Raw genomic sequence first — 18,770 nt, forward strand, 5'->3', positions numbered from 1 at the left:
TTAACAAAAACACTTCACCATAAATTACAAAAAAAAAGAAAGACTAAAAAAAATCGTTATTAGAACTTTAATATCTATCTCATCGATACAGATCCCCCAAAATTTACCTTTTTACGATAGATATATATTTTTAAATTTCCATTCAAGGAACCTGTCTTCTAGTAGCCTGTTCTTTCAAAGTTTAACTGTATAATGCCCAATACATTACAAGCTGTTCTAGAAAACTTTTACAACTCACAGCAATTACCAGTCTCCACAACCGCTGCACATCCTCTCCAAACAAACAACCTATATGATAGATAATTATAAGTTTAATAGTAAAAATGTTTTCTTTTGTAAGTCTGCACCAGGGTCATGTAGAAGCTATCAGAAGATTTCACCACATTGGATGGATGCACCACAGACAAAACAATAGGAGATCACGTGACCTTTCTGGGTGGCAAATTCAAAACAAAATAATCACAGAAATTACTGCGCCCGTCACACCAGAGAACTACGAAAAAATAAAATAAAAGTTTAAATGGAACTAAACCATTCCTGAATTTTTTTTCGTAAGCACTGAATACGATGCTTTTTGTTGCTGTTATTTCGTCGCTAAAAGCCTAAGCGCTTGTTTGCCACCCAAACAGTCACGTGATCTCTTATCTCAAGTCCCCTATTGGAAACACAACAATAGAACGGGAATTTAATAGAACGAGGTAATCCAGCCAATCTCGTTAGGCCTTACGAGCAGGATTTCACTGTCCATACAACTAGCAGATACCAAGGAGAAATGGAGTGATTTTCCATGCATGCATTTTTTCCTGTTATTATTCTGTTCTATTTGGCAGGCAAAATGCAGCTAAGTGCAGTTCTATCTACACAACTTTACTTTAGAAAAAAAATTATAAATGGGAGTTAAGTATAACATCACTATTCAATTAAGATAATAATAATAATATAGTTTATTAAAGCCTTTTGCAGTCTTACAGTAACAAATTTAGAGAAGCGATCTGTACTGTATTTACAGGGACAGGGTGAAACTTTCTTCCAGACCTAAGGCACATGCTGTGTTTTGAATCAATGTCTGTTATGAATCAGGTAATAAACCGGACTACTAGGCTTAATGTTATCCACACGTCTGTTTTCTAAAGTCATGATGTTGGCTTGTGCTAGGGCATCAGTCATGATGTTGGCTTGTGCTAGGGCGTCACAATACTTCACCCCAGGCCAGATGATGCCTAAGGCAATCTTCTGAATGTTCCCTTATTGATCATTAAGATATTTGAGTAAACCAGCGAAAACAACCGAGGCATATTCCATTGACGATCTGATTAGCACTCAGTAAATCAACACAATAACGGCAGGTGAAACATTACATTTTTTAGCTGTCGAAGGGCGTAAAGCCTGTTGGCTTTCTTCACCAAGTCGTTGCAATGTGCAGCCATGATAGGTAATGTGATAAGTACACTCCGAGCAACTTAAAGGTGTGAACCTGTTCGATAAGTGAGCCTCCGATTGCAATGGGTCTGGGCACACAACTATTATAGTGAAAAAAGTCAACAGACATGCATTTGCACTTGAACAGTTTTAGGCGCACATTATTTGGATTTTCTATTTCTGTTATTCTGATATTCTTAGAGAAAAAGTGAGCAAAAGTAGTAATATGTTTTGTTTCATAGGTGTTCATATCTGCTAATAAGATGGTGTTTATATAAGAAAGAGTATGGTAAAACAACTGGAATGAAATTTGTAGGTTTGTATATAGAGTTGTCTGCTTATAAAAGTGTCTGTCCCTTGGCAGATGGTGACTGTCTAATGTTGTGTTCAGTTTAGCAGATTCAACAAATAGCCAAAAATAAATCTACTAACAAAAAAGCTGGCAAGTCTTAAATTAAATGTATGTGATTGCAGGTACTTTTGCAATTCCTACAGTGGGGCCTTGATTTTACGATATGCCTCGGGAGAAATAAAATGCATTGTAAAATCGAGGTATCATTACAAAGAGGTCCTAGATTTTACGACATGAAGGAGTCATCTTTTTCTCTCTGTAATACTGTGATCTGTATTCAACAAGATCTGTTAAATAAAAAAAAATCGATTAACTGTACTGTAGGTGCCTGGTTTTTCTCTCTTTGTTGAGAAAAAATCAGTAATATCGTTATATGGAGGTCAAAATTATGCTTTGGACAACATATTTGTATCGTAAAATCAAGAATATTGTTGTATCCAATATCGTAATATGGAGGTAATCTCCTATGCATTTTACTGTATTTTCGCCGAGTGAAAGGAATGCTATTGTAGAATCTAGGTTATCGGAAAATCCAGTTTCGGGAAGTCTAGGTTTCACTGTATTTTCAATTCTTTCATGCGTTTTACACTAATATCTGTATTTTGTGGAGTAATCCTTTGGTGAAACCACAAGACCTCGGCCTTTTCTTGCACCTCGATACACTGTCTCAACGATATCGACCATTTCCTGCTTATCATCAAGTGCCCAGTTAATCTTGTTGTTGTTACCAGTACCCAGATCAATCATAATGTGCTTATTTCGGTAGAAGAACATGATGGTGCAGGGGTCGTAGAGTTCATACATCTTGTTAAAGTCTGGACATTGAGTGATGTCAACCAAGTAAAACACAGCGAAATTCTTGCATTTGTCGGCGATGGAATATAAAAGTTCGTCCATCTTCATGCAGGTTGGATCCCAATCGTGACCAAAACGAATAACAACAACCTTATCCTCCTCTGACATGATGGCTTGATCGACTTGCCAGCCATTTTGGAGATGCGGTAACATATACGACATTTTCGAGAATTGTAATCACCAAATCCCACAGAAGAGTATTTCAACAGCTTAATAAGCCTTCTATCTTGATGCTAGATTAGGTTATCGGCAAAGAAGACAAAACTTCGTTCAATTATTTGAATTATAGGGCAGTTCGTTGCTTTGAAGAAGACAAGGTAATCCTATGGTCGGCTATCCCATGATGCACTGCCAGCAATTATTGTATCCAGATCTATCACGGTCATTCAACCACAGGTAGCCCAATCTGACAATACCAGAAAAAAGATCAAGCAAACAAACTAACCCGCGAAAACAGAAATGGGCGCATTTATTTAGCAATAGCGTATAGAATGGCCCTTAACATGTAAATTCGGGAGTCCTCGTCGAGGATTTGGCTTTTCTACATTGTTGCGTTAGGTTCCCGTGAGGGTTTCGCCACAAACCGTATAACAATCCAACGATGTGTAAAGATATATGTATTCGATCTAGAATGAATGGAAGTTATTTGATTTACATTGACTTAAAGATTGCATGAAATCAGAGCTTCTTTACAGTTATTCAAACTCACAAATTAACTTACTTCTGTGGCTTATCCGATCGTGTTTTCTGATTCTCAAAGTCCTGGTTAGCTGTAGGTTTTGTAATCGTACTGGTTAGCTGTATTTCAGAGTTCCGATCTCGGTTACTGTTGATCTTACTGATTTACAATGGAATATAATCACGTGGTTGAAATCGATATTAACGAAACTGTCACTTGTCACTTATGTAATAGATTTATGCCGAAACGTACATCATCGGATATCCCCGGGTATCGGTCAATGTCAAGATAAGAGGGGATCTGAAAAATTACGTAGGACCCAATCCCCCTCCAACAGCGTCAAGTTTATCTCTAAAGATCTCCCCCTCCTACATTCATTTAAAACTGTAGTCACTTCTCCCCTAATGTATTCTACTTAGGCATGAAGATAAACATCAGCACCGCTTAGCTTAGTTCGACTAAACCGCCAAATGTCCGGGAAGCAGTTGTTGAAAAATTATAATTGGCTATATACAATTAGGGACCAAAAAGCCCAAATGCTTAACAAATCTTACCTTTGTCGTCTGTGCTTACGGGAGTCCGCTTTCTATGTTTGGGCTCAGGCGACATCAAGACAAACAACGAGCTCATTTTGTCGCTAAGGGTTGAGAGATATATAGAGATTCATAGAACAGAGCGGTCCTTAGTGAGACTACTGCAAAGAGGTCCTTAAAGTTTGCATTGATTTTGTGTTTAAAGGAAAAGATGACTTTTTAACCATTTGCGCGAAATTTCGATCAATCTGGATACAAAACGAACATTTTGATGTCATTTAAAGTAAGCCCCTCCCTTTTATGTGAAAAAGTGAAGGCTGAACCCCCTATCTTGACATTATTTCAACTTAGTCCCCCCTCTCTGGTTTTACGGCCCCCCCTCCTGAAAATTATTGCACAGTAGCTTTCTTTCTCTTCTCTACCTCCCCCTACCCCTTCCCCCTCCGCCGGCAGGTTTCTAGTTAAAAGGAGGAGGTTGGTTCTTTCGAACCCCATGGAATTTTCTCTGTATCCCTCACAGCTTTCTGGCTTTGGAATATCCAATCATTTGAAATCTGAAACTTTATTTTTGGTATATTTATATTTGGTATATATATATATATATATATATATATATATATATATATATATATATATATATATATATATATATATATATATATATATATATATATATATATATATATATGTACTTGGTACAGGTTTTGACTTTCAGCAATAAAAAGTCTAACCTTCTAACAGTCTAAAAATCCATTGTACGCTACAGTCAATTCAACCAAATTTACCGAGAGTGTACAGATTTGTGTGACAAGTTATTGCAAGCCAGCCAACATGATATAAGAATACGTGGATTAGATACAAACACTCTACTTTTAGATGGGAATTGCTAACTTTACTTGAACAAAGATTTATTGAAAACATCATGGCAAAGGCATCTAAAGTTATCATTAAGTTGCCTGCAGATATAATTACGTTTTGAATGAAACGAGGGCGGATCCAGGATTTTTATAAATCGAGGGCACATTTCGACATAGAAGGGGGGAGGCACCAGTACTCTTGTCAACCCCAGAAAAGTCTCAAGGGGAAGGGGTGGTATTTTTTGGGGGAGGGGTGGGGTGGAAGCGATAAAAAATCGGGAGATTTGGTGTTTCAGCGGGAGAGAGAGAGAGAAGACGTCCAAAATCTTAAGATTCCCGCCAGATGTGGGAGAGTTGACAGGTATGCCCCAGTATAGAATGTTAAGAGGGATGAGAATTCCCTGCTAGCAGCGGCCACTTTAACGCCACAGCCAAGCAAAATACGGAGGAAAGAGGCCTCTGCTAACAGGGAAGGGTGAGAAATACTCGACGTGGAAACCTACATCAACTACCGTCATGTATCGCGTGCTTCATTTGGTGCAAGCTGCGTACTTCTGGCTTGAGTTTTTTTGGTGAGTTGAGTTTTTTTGGTGAGTTGAGTTTTTTTGGTGAGTTGAGTTTTTTCGTGAGTTGAGTTTTTTTGGTGAGTTGAGTTTTTTTGGTGAGTTGAGTTTTTTTGGTGAGTTGAGTTTTTTTGGTGAGTTGAGTTTTTTTGGTGAGTTGAGTTTTTTTGGTGAGTTGACTTTTTTTGGTGAGTTGACTTTTTTTGGTGAGTTGAGTTTTTTTTGGTGAGTTGAGTTTTTTTGGTGAGTTGAGTTTTTTTGGTGAGTTGAGTTTTTTTGGTGAGTTGAGTTTTTTTGGTGAGTTGAGTTTTTTTGGTGAGTTGAGTTTTTTTGGTGAGTTGAGTTTTTTGGTGAGTTGAGTTTTTTCGTGAGTTGAGCTTTTTTGGTGAGTTGAGTTTTTTTGGTGAGTTGAGTTTTTTTGGTGAGTTGAGTTTTTCGTGAGTTGAGTTTTTTTGGTGAGTTGAGTTTTTTTGGTGAGTTGAGTTTTTTTGGTGAGTTGAGTTTTTTTGGTGAGTTGAGTTTTTTTGGTGAGTTAAGTTTTTTTGGTGAGTTGAGTTTTTTTGGTGAGTTGAGTTTTTTTGGTGAGTTGAGTTTTTTTGGTGAGTTGAGCTTTTTTGGTGAGTTGAGCTTTTTTGGTGAGTTGAGTTTTTTTGGTGAGTTGAGTTTTTTTGGTGAGTTGAGTTTTTTTGGTGAGTTGAGCTTTTTTGGTGAGTTGAGCTTTTTTGGTGAGTTGAGTTTTTTTGGTGAGTTGAGTTTTTTTGGTGAGTTGAGTTTTTTTGGTGAGTTGAGTTTTTTTGGTGAGTTGAGTTTTTTCGTGAGTTGAGTTTTTTCGTGAGTTGAGTTTTTTTGGTGAGTTGAGTTTTTTCGTGAGTTGAGTTTTTTTGGTGAGTTGAGTTTTTTTGGTGAGTTGAGTTTTTTGTAAGCTGGTAGCTGGAATGCCCTATTCAGCTATTGAGATTTTCAGGTGTGGCTGGAAAGGCTAAAGACAAGTTTAAATAATAGGTAGTCTGCGCAGGCTTGGTGGAACAAGGGAAATGAATCAACACAAAGCTTGAATGGTATGCTTTACGCCTCTGTAAAAACTGCCAGTTACGCTTGCGTTTCTAACATTCGAAAGTAAATTCTTTGTCGGAGAGTAAGGATTTAAACAAACAGACGATTTCCAGGCATGAACACAGGTTTTGCTTAAAGAGGGGGGGAGTCACAGGTATGGAAAGAGAATAGTATTTAACGATCGTTCACAAAAAATGACCCACTTTTTGGCAGCCATTATTTTCGCGCGAACGAGTTTGAACTGCTTCATTAAAATGGTTCATTTTCATTCTTTGGATAGCACCTGCATTTCACCCTTATGTTGATTTATTTCCTAATTTGTTGTCAAACTTCCGCCAGAGGGTACATATGGCTCTTGAGTTTCTTTTTGTCCCGGGATATCCGCCCCAGAACGCACGCACTGCAAAAAGTTTACTTATAAATAGGTTAGCTTCCTTTGACAAACTATGGATCGTATATGCTTACTGAAAGTGCTGGTTGAAAACAACACGACAAATCAAACTACCGTAACCTAAATATTCGAAAAATGTTAAAATAAACTACTTTGATATAACTACAATATAATAAATCATCTACAGGAAAGGTATGTCGAAAAGCTGCAACCTAAGATAAATCTTGGGAGCAGGGAGGTGCGTTTTTTAAAGTCTATTCAGTCAGCATAGTAACTGTATTCTATGGGAGACGCGTTTCCTCTTAGCCCCGAAGGATATTCGCAAGCCGACCAGCATTGGCCTGAGTTGTCAATCAAACAATTACCTTTTTAAATAATACTAAATACTACTCATCTAGAAAAAGGGGCCGCAACCCCTGGCCTACGGGCCTGTTGGCTTGTTGACTAACAAAACTGTCCGCCGTTAACGTTCAAAGCGCATGAACCTGAACACGTTCTAAGGAAGGATTAAAGACTGGAAGAACAAACCGTGTGCGTCAGATGTAAGGAAAGCTTATAGAATAAACTCTTCAGAAGCATTAGGCTAGTAGTACAAATTGGGGCGTATAGACCGCTTTAAATGTAACAAGCCTTATAGTAAAAACTGTTAAGATGTAAGGAAGTGTAAGGAAGGCTAATAGTACAAACTGTGTACGGATGTAAGGAAAGCTGCAAAAACTGACTGTATAGTAGAAATAAGGCTAGAAAACAGCATGTTTAGAGAAGGAAATGAGAAGATTTACCAAAGAAATGCAGTGATGCTGAAAGAAGGACTATCTAGGTGTATGGGGAGCTCAAGATACAGCTATTCAGATGCAATGTTATCTAGATGAAAGAAAAACCTTTTTTTGTCAAACGATAAGAAGGAAGAGGCTGCTTGATTGTGTACTGGAGGGATACATAAATATGTTAGCATCGTCATTTCTTGCAGAGAATTAATTTCGAGAACATATTTGCGTAAAATTTGCACATCGTTCCATAGCAGATGGGATGCAGTGCGCTGGGGAAGCACGTCAGAAGGTATGCGTACTTGCGAGTTATAGTGAAATGCGACCAAGTCATCCATGACGTTGCACGGAAGTACTCCAGCATGAAGAAAACCTGCAAACATAATCAGGAGAACATAAAGCCTAGTTCATACGCCGTTCTTTCCATGTGCCTTTCTTAATGCAAATACATGCAAATGAACGAGTTCGAATGTTTCATTCCTTTGCATGCATTTACATTTTAGGAACAGCAAATGGAAAGAACGGCGTATGAAATAGGCCTAAGTATAGACCTGCGATAGTGACAAAGACTTCGCTTCTCAAGCCAGTCGACCGGAGTTCAATCCCAGGTCAGCTCAACTTGGCATTTTTTTTAGTGGTGTAAATACCTGGCTCTCAACATTGAAGAATGTGAATCCCCATCATATGATATTTTCGGATAAAGATTTAACATTTTAGGTTCTACACTTAGTGAGTGAGAACGTGATACAAATTTTGCCTGGTCATCACTTGGAATAAAAAAGCAGCCAATTTAGATTGCCATGCTCTCCAAAATATCTTATCAATCATTTTTGCTTGAATGTTATGTCCATTCCTCTGTTGTATTAAAATATTACCTGGTATGGTATGTAACAGCCGATGTAGATGACTACAATCATGTAAATCATACGAAGTAAGTCGTGCTCCATCTTCTTTAGATCTTTCATCCCTGTGTTACCATCCTCAGGCGGGGGACTCACAACAATCAAAACAGTATCGTTGCTGTTCCCCCCTGAACCAGTTACCCCAAGAACGCTGCTTGTCTGCATCGAGATCTCTTCACGGGAGTGGTTTCGCTTGATGTGACGTTTAAGCTTGGAAGCGACCCCCCCGTATGCGATAACCATGATGGCCCCGGGAATAAAAAAGTTGAGGAGGGAGCGAGTGAGATAGAAGTGGCGGAGACGGGGGGACGGGTGGTTGTCAAGGGTTTCCCCAGGGAATAGCTCAATGCACCAGTAGGAGACATCATCATAGACGCTCTTGACTTGGGTCTCAAGGATGAAGGTGAGCAGACTTATCGAGACTCCGGCAAGCCAGACGATGGCCATCATTACCCGGAGTCTCCTACATGACAGGTGCACGTTAGCAATTCGCCTGGTCAGCATTACCCTAAACCTTAAGATGGCAATGATCGCGAGTGACCACGGTATCACAAAATAAGAGAGCAACAGCAACGAGTTCACCAGTCGACACATGAAGCTGCCAAATATCCAAGTTTTCAACTCATCGTAGATCTGCAGAAATGGCAAACACAGAGAACCAAGCAACTCCGCGACCGCCATATTGGTTACAAGATAGTAAGTAAGCGGTTTGCGCATGTCTGGTAGTTCACGTATGGCCTTGACGACGGCGCAGTTGCCAATAAGTGACGCAAGGATGACGAGAGAGAAAAGCGTGAGTCGAAACACGTTTGATGCAAATGTTTCCGTGTCATATTGTCCCGGTGTCACTCGACAGCCTGGGCTGAGAGGGTTTTCACTGCAGTTGATTGTGAGATTCATCGCCTGAAACAAGTGAAACACGTGAATGTTAGAGGCGCGGTTCTTTGATTTCTCTTAACAACAGAGGTATTTTACACAAAAGCAGTGCCCCGATTTTTGAGGTGGTCTCTAATGCAATTTGTTTTTCAAAATCAGGTTAAAACCTCTCTCGTACTCATTAGTACAAGTAGAAAGACTACAAGAAGCTGTAGAAAAACTAGGTGGTCTGCGTAGGCGTGGCGAGACAAGCTATAAATTAACAAGAAAAGGTCGGACTCGAAGGACTAACGCTCGAACCGTCTGCGGAAACACCGTTTTCACTTGGACGTAGGCACAAGCGCAGCGCCACGTCATTTTCAGGTTCTCACTGGAACGCAAGCGCAAGAGGAAGCGCAAGAGAACGCAACTGCTTGATTTTTTTTGCGCTTGCGCTTGTGTTTGACATGAACGTAAGCGCAAGCGCAGCGCACCTCATTTTCCGATTCTCTCTGGAACGCAAGCGCAAGAAGAGGTGCAAGAGAACGCAACTGCTTGATTTTGTGTTGCGTTTCAGTTTGCGATTACGCTTGCGTCCTAGTAAGAACCAGCCTTCACAGAGGTATATAGCACACATTTTCATATTATCATTGTCATAACTCATTGGTTTTCAAGCCAGAGTTTGTTCTCAAACCTGTTCCTGCAAGTTCCTGCTTCTGGCTAATCGTTGTCGCTGTTTTGTTATGTTGACGGTGCTTACGGTACAGCTCTTACTTTACCTTTACTTTATGAGTCAAGTTCGGCTTCCTCTCAATAAATATAGGGAAATAAACCACCGCTGGCTTAACCATTAGAGGGGAACATTTCATCGTTTACTCGTTTCCCGCTAAAAAGGTGTTTAACAAGGCAATTACACCTCGCATTTCCACAGCCTGGCTTTTTTGTGGCCTCGTTAACTGATATAAACTTATGCAAAGTTTCCGTTGAACGGAAAGTCAAAAAGATTAAAATCTTTCGGGATTTCTCCTCACGCAAGACCATAAGAGAGATAACTACAGTAAAATGCTACTCCTTAAAACTGAGTATTATTTAGCAACTAGTTCTGGGAGATGGGGGAGGGTGTGTAATTAGGGGTCCCCATTTCCGATGTTTCGCTCTTCGTTTGAAAAAACTCTATTACACAATTCTTTCTTCAATCCTAATCCGCAACACACTGTCGGCGACGTGCCGCTGCCTGCGGGACTACTTATGAGAGAGGAATATCAAAATACAAACACCACTTTTTTAAATCTAATCCGTGATCCGTTAACGTCTTTTTTTGCCATTTTTGACCCGGATCCGCCGATCCCAAAGACCTATTCGCATCCTAATTTGTTTTTATCACTTAAAGGACAGACTCGTTTAACGCAGTGACTAACGATCCGGCAGCCGGATGGGGTCCTAAAAAAACTAACGGTCCGGCAGTCCGAAATAACCCTATGTTTCTCGTTGAATCAATTTGATCTAATTTATCTGTGGGCTCAAACAAATGGATTCTAGAGTGCTACCCTTGAAACAGAAACTCAAATAAATGGCCGTTTATTTATTAAGAGAAATATAATGCGACTTTGGGAAAAGATTCTTAGTGGATCAATTTACTCCGTCTAGTAGAAAGACGGGCCTTGAACGCATTATACGTCAGGACGAACTAAATGATTTTGTTCGACTTTAAACCAGATAAAGTATCCGGAGCGAGCATTATACGTGGCGCATCATACGTCTGTAGTATAAAGACGGCAAAAAAATTCTCAGTATAAGTATAAGTATTAGAAAAGATTTTAAAAAAGGTGGGCCAATGAGAAAGGGGCGAACGAATGATTCTTAAAACTACATGCTTTAGAAATGTGGTAATTTTCAAGATTGGAGTAGGAAAAACCGAACTATCTAGGTTAATTTAAAATGGTCATATTTTATCAGCACCTAAATATTTATCAACGCAAGCAGAATTTCCGAAAGCTACCTCTGATTATGGAACTGAAAAGCTCTGCTAGCTCTTTCTTACCTAAGAGGCAAAGAAAGTCGGTGTTTGCCACCGATTTCTTTGATGGGTGTCATAATGGATAAGATTGCTCGACTATTTGTCTTATCTCAAAATTTAACGCACAGGTTGTTTTTTTAGACAGAATAATCTAAGTGATCAAAAATAATATTCCTTAAAAAGAAATTATTATCTGAGGTCTGCCAATGACCTGACACTTGTTTAACATGGATTTGCTCGAAAGATTGCCAAAGAATCTTTAACAGTTTTGCTCGTTTAATACGTTACCCAGACGACCCTTGTTAGTGAAATTTTGTTTGACAGATTGCAAATAAATGGAAAGTAACCATACATCGATCAATATATAATATCGTTAGCTATTTAGATGTGATTAGCTATCGTGGTATAACATAAAAGGCATTAAAAGCCCTTTTTGGCGAGTATAAATACTGTTAATAAATAAAACTCGAACAGCGAAAGCCTAATAAAAACCGAATAAAAGGTTTTATTTATAAAATGTGTGATAAAATTACTTGCGCACGAAGATGTAGCGTCTGCATTTGCAAAGTGGCACTTAAAGGTCGGGTGTTTTTGAAGATACAATACAATGTTTTAATAACTTAGTCGCGAGATGTTTTTAGGGTCGATTGCGATCGATCCAAGGATTAAATAATAACATCGGCAGCTCACGAAAACTTTGAATTTTAACTCACTTCTTGCTGTACCCTGCATTTCTTTCGACTAAATGGCAGGTTTAGTTGGGTAAGACATAGTATTTCCTTAGGCGAGAACCATCACTTTTCACATTATTCCTCCCGTCAAAAAAATCAAACAAATAAGGTAAGCCTTATTTACTTGCTTACTTTTAGCGTAGTTATATTACGTTCTTCTTGTAGTTTTCTTTTACAATATATGATATCTGATATATAAAAAAAGCTGAAATAAGAATATTATCAACTATAAATCATCATAAAAGCGGGCATCAGGAAAATATATTCACACGTCATTCATTGTGCGTCTAGTCTGCGTCTAGAGTTTGAAGGTTTTTTTGAACCCCTTAGGGGTCGAAACTTTAAAAGCATCCAAAAGACAAATGTCAAATTCTCCTGGCTAGCTTTCCTATCTCTTTTTAGCGCCGTAGCAGGCCTCGAATAATGTTGGGAGGGGAGGGGGCACGGTACAGAATCATCAAGAAAGTCATGGGGCACAGTCATGTCCCCCCTGGTCATTTCCTTATTATTTTTAAACATATTTGGGAGGGGGGGCACGTGCCCCCAAATGCACTACCCCCTGCTACGGCCCTGCTTTCAAGGCTGGTTTCCTGATGATCTTACTCGATCGCACAAGACTGCAGGTAATTTGATCAATCGTAACCGATCGCAGCAAGAGTTTTGTGTCCAATCTAGTGCGATCAAATGGAAAGTAGCTTTGACGCAGCCAACGCTTCATTGATATGACAGTGGAAAATCGGTTGTAATTGCTAGCCAAGCGTGTAGCTAGAGGTTGGCGTCAGCAGAAAGCTGCGTATCCCCAAAAGCGTTTTTTTTAGGAATCCTCAAATACTATGCATTTTCCATGATAGCTATGACTGCGCACCCCCCCCCCCCTCCCTCAGCCAATCCTTGTTACGCGCCTGTTTTTTTTTTATTTTTTATAAGAGAGTTGAAAATATTATGAGTTTGAAATCTGTGCCAAAAGGTAGCTACATACCCGAGGCTTCGTAAAGATAGACAGCAGGTTTTGTGTGCATGGATGCACGTGCATACGGTCAATCTCAACCTCTCACCATAGATCACCTGTTTGGTAATAAGGCGCTCAATTCCGACTAATCGCATCTGTTCAATCGACGATTATACAGTATATACCATTTTAAGCCGCTTATTCTAAACATGGTAAATTAGAAATAAAAACCTTTTTGCTTCAATGAAACAATAACAGCTATCACAATATGTACAAAGAATGCTTGTTGTATACTTAATATCACGTTGAGGTCGTGATGCCATTTGGTCTGTTAGGAAATCAAAAGGAAGTGGAGACTATAATAAAAAGGTTATTTAAACCATTGCCTACTTAGTCAAAGGACAAATTTTGAGAAATGTGCCGGAAAATGTCATCCAAACTAATTCAGTATGAAATAATTGCTTCTAAAATACTAAAAAAAACTATTATTGTTTGTTGTAGTAAGTTACTTCATACTATAAATAAAAATCCTTAAAAGACCCCACTCAAAAAGCAGAGTGAGAAAAACAAGAAAAAATATCCCGGAAAAAGCGGCGATTCAAGCCTTTTCGCTGTTATATAATATTGCATTTGATCTGTCTTAATTTATCCGACCCGTGCAAAAATTGCGAGGAAATGGATTTCAAACTACCAGGCATGGCTTCCTTTACGCCAATACGCGCGTGGGTGATTCAGAAATCAAACTTCTTTTTGTCAGCGAAATGAGGGCCTGTGGATATGACAAGGCAAGCCTGGTCGAATAATGTATTGGAAGCACCAGAAAAGCACAGAGCACGGAATAATCCAAAACATTTTGATGTGTATTTCATAAGGGTGTGGGGGAAGTTTTGTCTAAAAAGAGGTCATTGTGTGATCTTTTGCCTTACTACTCCCTCTGGTTATGACTGTTAACTTAAAACACGTCCTTAGAACTACTGTACATTATCTAGTAATCTTTCTTTCATATGCCAATAGTTTGCAAGTGTGCTTCCTACTGTCTACCCGTTCTCTCAAACCATTCAAGTTTTACAAACAAATCGACTAAAAAGTTTATTTTTCTGACATAAGATGTTGCATCAATATTTTTTTGTGCGTCGGAAAAGCGCATAAGACGAAATTATAGTGGGGAGTTGCCTTTCCCTTTAGAATACTAATACTTTAAAAAATTTCGATCAACCACTGCTTTGTTATTGTATGCATTTGCAAACTAAGTGGTCTATTTGAAATAAAAAAAATCAAAAAAGCCGACCACGAAAAAGGCCTGATACTTTCTTAACGATACTTGAACTTGTTAGCTCAGTTACTGGTTAAAAATATCAGATAAATATGGATATACATATCCTAATTTTATGTAGATAACTCGATTCTTAGACTTTGAAAAAGCGAAATGAGAACACTAAATTCATTAACAGTAGACTGCTAGGGCGTGTGCTAAAAGATAAAACTATTAACAATTTAAATACTTATACGTCACAAAATCTCAATAAGAAAAAGTGGTCACTGGCATATTCAATTATTTATGCCATTCTCACTGTATTGACATATTAACAAACATTATTCAGTAATGCTGTGATTTCAAGATCCAAATAACTCGCGAGATAACCCAGGTTCGAGTGAGCTGTATTGTAGCATAATTTTTATGATTAAACAGATTAATCCTACCCTCTAATATTCCACTCGGTTTCACATAATATTATCTAAAACACATTAATCCCCAAATACCCTGTGATCTATCAAAAGTTAGGCGATGTGCGTTGCTACCACACTTTCTTATCTGTATTCTATCGAAAATAGCGTCAATCACTTACTGAAAACACACTGCAGGCGTCAAATAAATGCTTGTTCTTTTTACGATCTGCGATGGTTAGGTGACGGCCTTCGTAAAGTTCATAGCATGCTCACTTGTCGATATTTTCAGGCTCTTTAGAGGTCTAGAGGGTTTCCTGTGTTAATCAATAAACTCATTAGTCAAGCAATAGCCAAGCAAGGTCGTAACACATTTTACGATGCCTAAAAGAACATTACCCTTAAAGGGGTACTTTTATTTTATCCAAAACTCTAATTACTGTCACGGCTCGTATTTATGCTCCTGATCACGTATTGACTATAGCTCTAGGGGGCCTGTTTCAAAAAGAACGCACTAGACGTACATTTAATCAGTACCCCTCTAACAAAATTTCCTTAGGCTTATAACAACAGCAAAAAATATTATTTGAAATAAAATATGAAGATGAAATACAATTGGGGTTATTTTAATATGATTTTATTAGAAAAGTCATTTACTGTAGTATTTCGTTTGCCCTAAGAAAGCTGATTTAAAAATTATTAGATTTAGCTAGCTAAGGTGGAGTACAACTACAATCTGAAATTGACACCAATATCGCAAGCTCAGCAAATTGTCTTTAGTGAGCTGATGTCAGAAGACAAATGCTTTTATGCGATAAAGGCTGGGGAGCAAGCGCAATAGCCTTGTGGGGATGGGGGTGGCGAGGATGTCGCGTACGGCTTCCCTCTCGCGCTTGCAACGCAATCTGTGAGCACAGAGCAATGTTGAATGTTACTTGATGGTAACGATGGCGAGAAACTCGATGGGCACCCCGAGTTTCTTATGCGAGAATGAGAATTGGCTATTTAACTATACAATACACAAAGTTTCGTCGCGATACTTTGAATGATAAAAGAAATAAAAAAAAACTTCCCGTAAAATGTGAACGCACTCCTTATTTGCTTCCTCGTGTTTGAGCGGGACAGCGAACAAAGCGCAATGCATTACGGACATACCATGAACCACGCAAAGCATCATGGATGAGACTAACTTGTACCTACCCAATTTTTTTTCTCTCGTTTTTTTATCTTTTACAAGCTGGATGTGAGCTTTGGTTTTCGCAGGAGACTAATTAAAAACGGGTAAATAAAAAATTCATTCAACTTGTCCCCCTCAACAGACTTCAACAAGATTGTAAACAGATATTCGGTATGCGGTACGCTGGCAATCTAAAGATAATATCTGGTATCGAAAATAAAGTCAAGAAAGTAGAGAGGATCATATTTTACCGACACAAGACATTCTATATCGTTCGGCTTCAACACCATCATGCTTCCATACATCATTAGGATTTTACCGGCGCGACGTAAGATTGAGAATCTTCTCTTTAGCTTTCCTTTTACTCAAGGCCTTTAACGTTTTTTTTTCTTACACTTATATCGCTTTGACTTTCTTCCTTTATAAAAAAGTTGACAAGCTATGATGCAGAAGTATTACAGTTCTTGACCAGCCAGACGTGATCTTGTTTTCCTTGGTCCCTTGCGGGCGAACAATTAACTCGTTTCGTCTTATATATTACATAATGTGTAACGGCGTTTCGGAAGAGTGCATAAAAAAAAAACTTGTTGAATCTTCGCCGTCCATTAAAAGCTTTTTTGATCTACTATTTTTAGGAAGAAAAGACAGCTGTAAATGACGCCGAGCGAGAATTATTTTTTTTTATAAGGACTTTTAAAGAAAAAAACATTTTCTTGCTTTGCAGCAGTTGAGTCAGAAAATCAAAACCGTTGTTTGCTGCTTCAAACCCCATTTTTTAAGAAATGGAAAGGAAATTTCTATAGGGATTAAGTAATAAAGGGCCGCAAAGTGCGGCTTCATTTGCGGCTTTCGCATAAAAAATAACGCTGTGTATGTTATTTCTTTATTAACGAAACTTAATTAAGTGAACAATGATAATATCTCAATAATTCATTTTATTATAAAATCAAATGCTCGCGAAGGAACTCGTTAGAAAACATTGCGCCAAAATAATATGCCATTCCATTTTGTAATCGCGAGTATGTTGAAGAGCTCAGCAGGGGGTTCTCAGCCAATCTAATGCTCTTCACACTTAGAACTAGAGAAAACAAGTGAGTTTTTGTGTGAAGTTTTTCTGTCTCTCTTTAGACGATGGCACAAGGACCAACACAGAGCCCAAAAAGACACCATTAGTAAAATGGGAAAGGACAGCTTAGAAATATATGTACGCTCTTACAAAGGGGGACAAATAAAAGACTTTTTTGCTGGTTTAAAATACAGAAAACCGGAAAAGCCAAAAAGGATCTATTCTATTTTCAAAGTCCACGAATAAGTTATTCATATTTGTTCAAAATGGAAAGTAAACTGTTGAAGTTCTCAGGGAACTCGCCCCTCCTACTTACTCAGACTCAGACATCAAAACCAATTTAAAAAACTAGTGTGCACTTTGCATCACAGGTGATCCGCCGCACTGTTCCACATTCTACATATTGTTTTGTCTTCCCTTATCAGTGTTATGTTTTCGAACAATGTATACATTTTAGGGGTATCAACACAGGGCGCCTTGGCTGGACCTCGAAAGTAAACTTGTCTTTTTACTTTTCATTTTGATCGAAATTACATATGCAGGACAAAGTAAAATGTTTTTTAAAGACTACTTTCTTAAAACAGAAAAATGAACTCATCCTGACAGTGCTATGGGCTTTTCTAAAAATGGCTCAGATGAATTTATTTAATATTCTGTGTTTTTTTTTATTATACCAAGGACATGAAAACCTGTAAATCTCTTATTTTTATTCTCCCCAAAGAAAGATTAATATCGTATATCTTGCTCATCTTTAAAAGTTATGCCAACAAAAAAATTAATTCATGCTTTTTCCGGATATATTGACTTGCTTTCCTGATTTGGCATTTTCGTGTCTCTTGATTTTATCAAGAGCACATATGAGAGCACCACCCCTCCCCCCCCAAAAAAATTGAAAAACCGTTGAATTGAATGAAGAAAATAGTACTGTCACAAAAATAACAGGAATGAGAAAGTAAAACAACCACCAAGCACAACCAAGCTCCCATTTCAGTGATTCTTCAACAAGCCCGAGCAGTGGGCGAATATAAATTCTTGACGTATGCGTTAGATCGCCTCCAACTCGTCTCTAACTTCTAGTAACCGGTAGTCCGCGTTTGCATAGCCGTAGGAAACAGTGAATTTTGCTTGTTACTAAATTCTATGTTAATATCTAGCAGAAAGGTAGGATAAACGAGAGCATCAATCTCCGCCTTCTAGTTCTATTAGTTCGCATAATAAAACAACACACCCTCAAGTTTTGTTATCGCTTCCTCTTCAGCTCTTTAGTAAAACCTACCGACAAGCTTTATGCTATATTGTAGGTTAGAGTTACATATGTTAAACTTTGTGAAAAGAAAAACAAAATAAAATAACCAGTCCGTCATCTTTTAAAAGGAGGAGCTTGAAACAAATTTTGAGAGTTATTTTTTAAGTATTAAACTACGAAATGGGGGAATTTTAGAAATGGGAATCATATCAACTTTGCCACCACAGAAAAGCTATATACATAACGGTCGGTCTTACCACTACATTGTTGCTGGGATTCCCGGATGAAAGCTCTGGTGAGATTCTTTCCGCACAATAAGCAGGGAGAAATAATTCCAATTATATTTAGTGCTTAAAAGCCTTAAGCTTAAAGAGCGCGGAAATGGAACAGTCAATGTAAGATTTATTGTTAGGAAGTTTTCACCCATAGGATGCAAAACAGGTTTTAAAGCTAATCAAGGAAAATTTTATATTTTGATTCAAGTCTGGTCCCCTGGTTTTCTTTTCGGGTTTCCTGTGTTGCTTCCTGTTTCCTGTCCAATCTCTTGGTTGAATCTCCTCAACCCCTCTCACCTGAGAGCCACAGGTATTCCGAACAAAATGCCAGGGCTGATGTTTTTCTATTTCTCGCATGGTCAACGATTACAAACTATAACAAACAAAGCCTACGTTTAGGCAAAGTGTTTATTCACAT

General features: G+C 38.4%; 2 protein-coding genes across 2 annotated transcripts; both read right to left on the reverse strand.

Annotated features, from left to right (window-relative positions):
• Positions 1-926: 926 nt before the first annotated feature.
• LOC5513080 (thioredoxin-like protein 4A) lies at positions 927-3,002 on the reverse strand. The gene has a single exon (XM_032382625.2). The coding sequence runs from the start codon at positions 2,786-2,788 to the stop codon at positions 2,360-2,362; it is 429 nt and encodes a 142-aa protein (XP_032238516.1). The 5' UTR covers positions 2,789-3,002; the 3' UTR covers positions 927-2,359.
• Positions 3,003-6,309: 3,307 nt separating this feature from the next.
• On the reverse strand, positions 6,310-9,319 carry LOC5513079 (D(1A) dopamine receptor). The gene is made up of 2 exons (XM_032382624.2): positions 8,345-9,319; positions 6,310-7,842 (listed from the first exon to the last, which is right to left on the reverse strand). The coding sequence occupies exons 1-2, from the start codon at positions 9,269-9,271 to the stop codon at positions 7,660-7,662; spliced, it is 1,110 nt and encodes a 369-aa protein (XP_032238515.1). The 5' UTR covers positions 9,272-9,319; the 3' UTR covers positions 6,310-7,659.
• Positions 9,320-18,770: the final 9,451 nt, after the last annotated feature.

The sequence above is a fragment of the Nematostella vectensis genome, chromosome 4 (assembly GCF_932526225.1).
Source record: "Nematostella vectensis chromosome 4, jaNemVect1.1, whole genome shotgun sequence".
NCBI lineage: Eukaryota > Metazoa > Cnidaria > Anthozoa > Actiniaria > Edwardsiidae > Nematostella > Nematostella vectensis.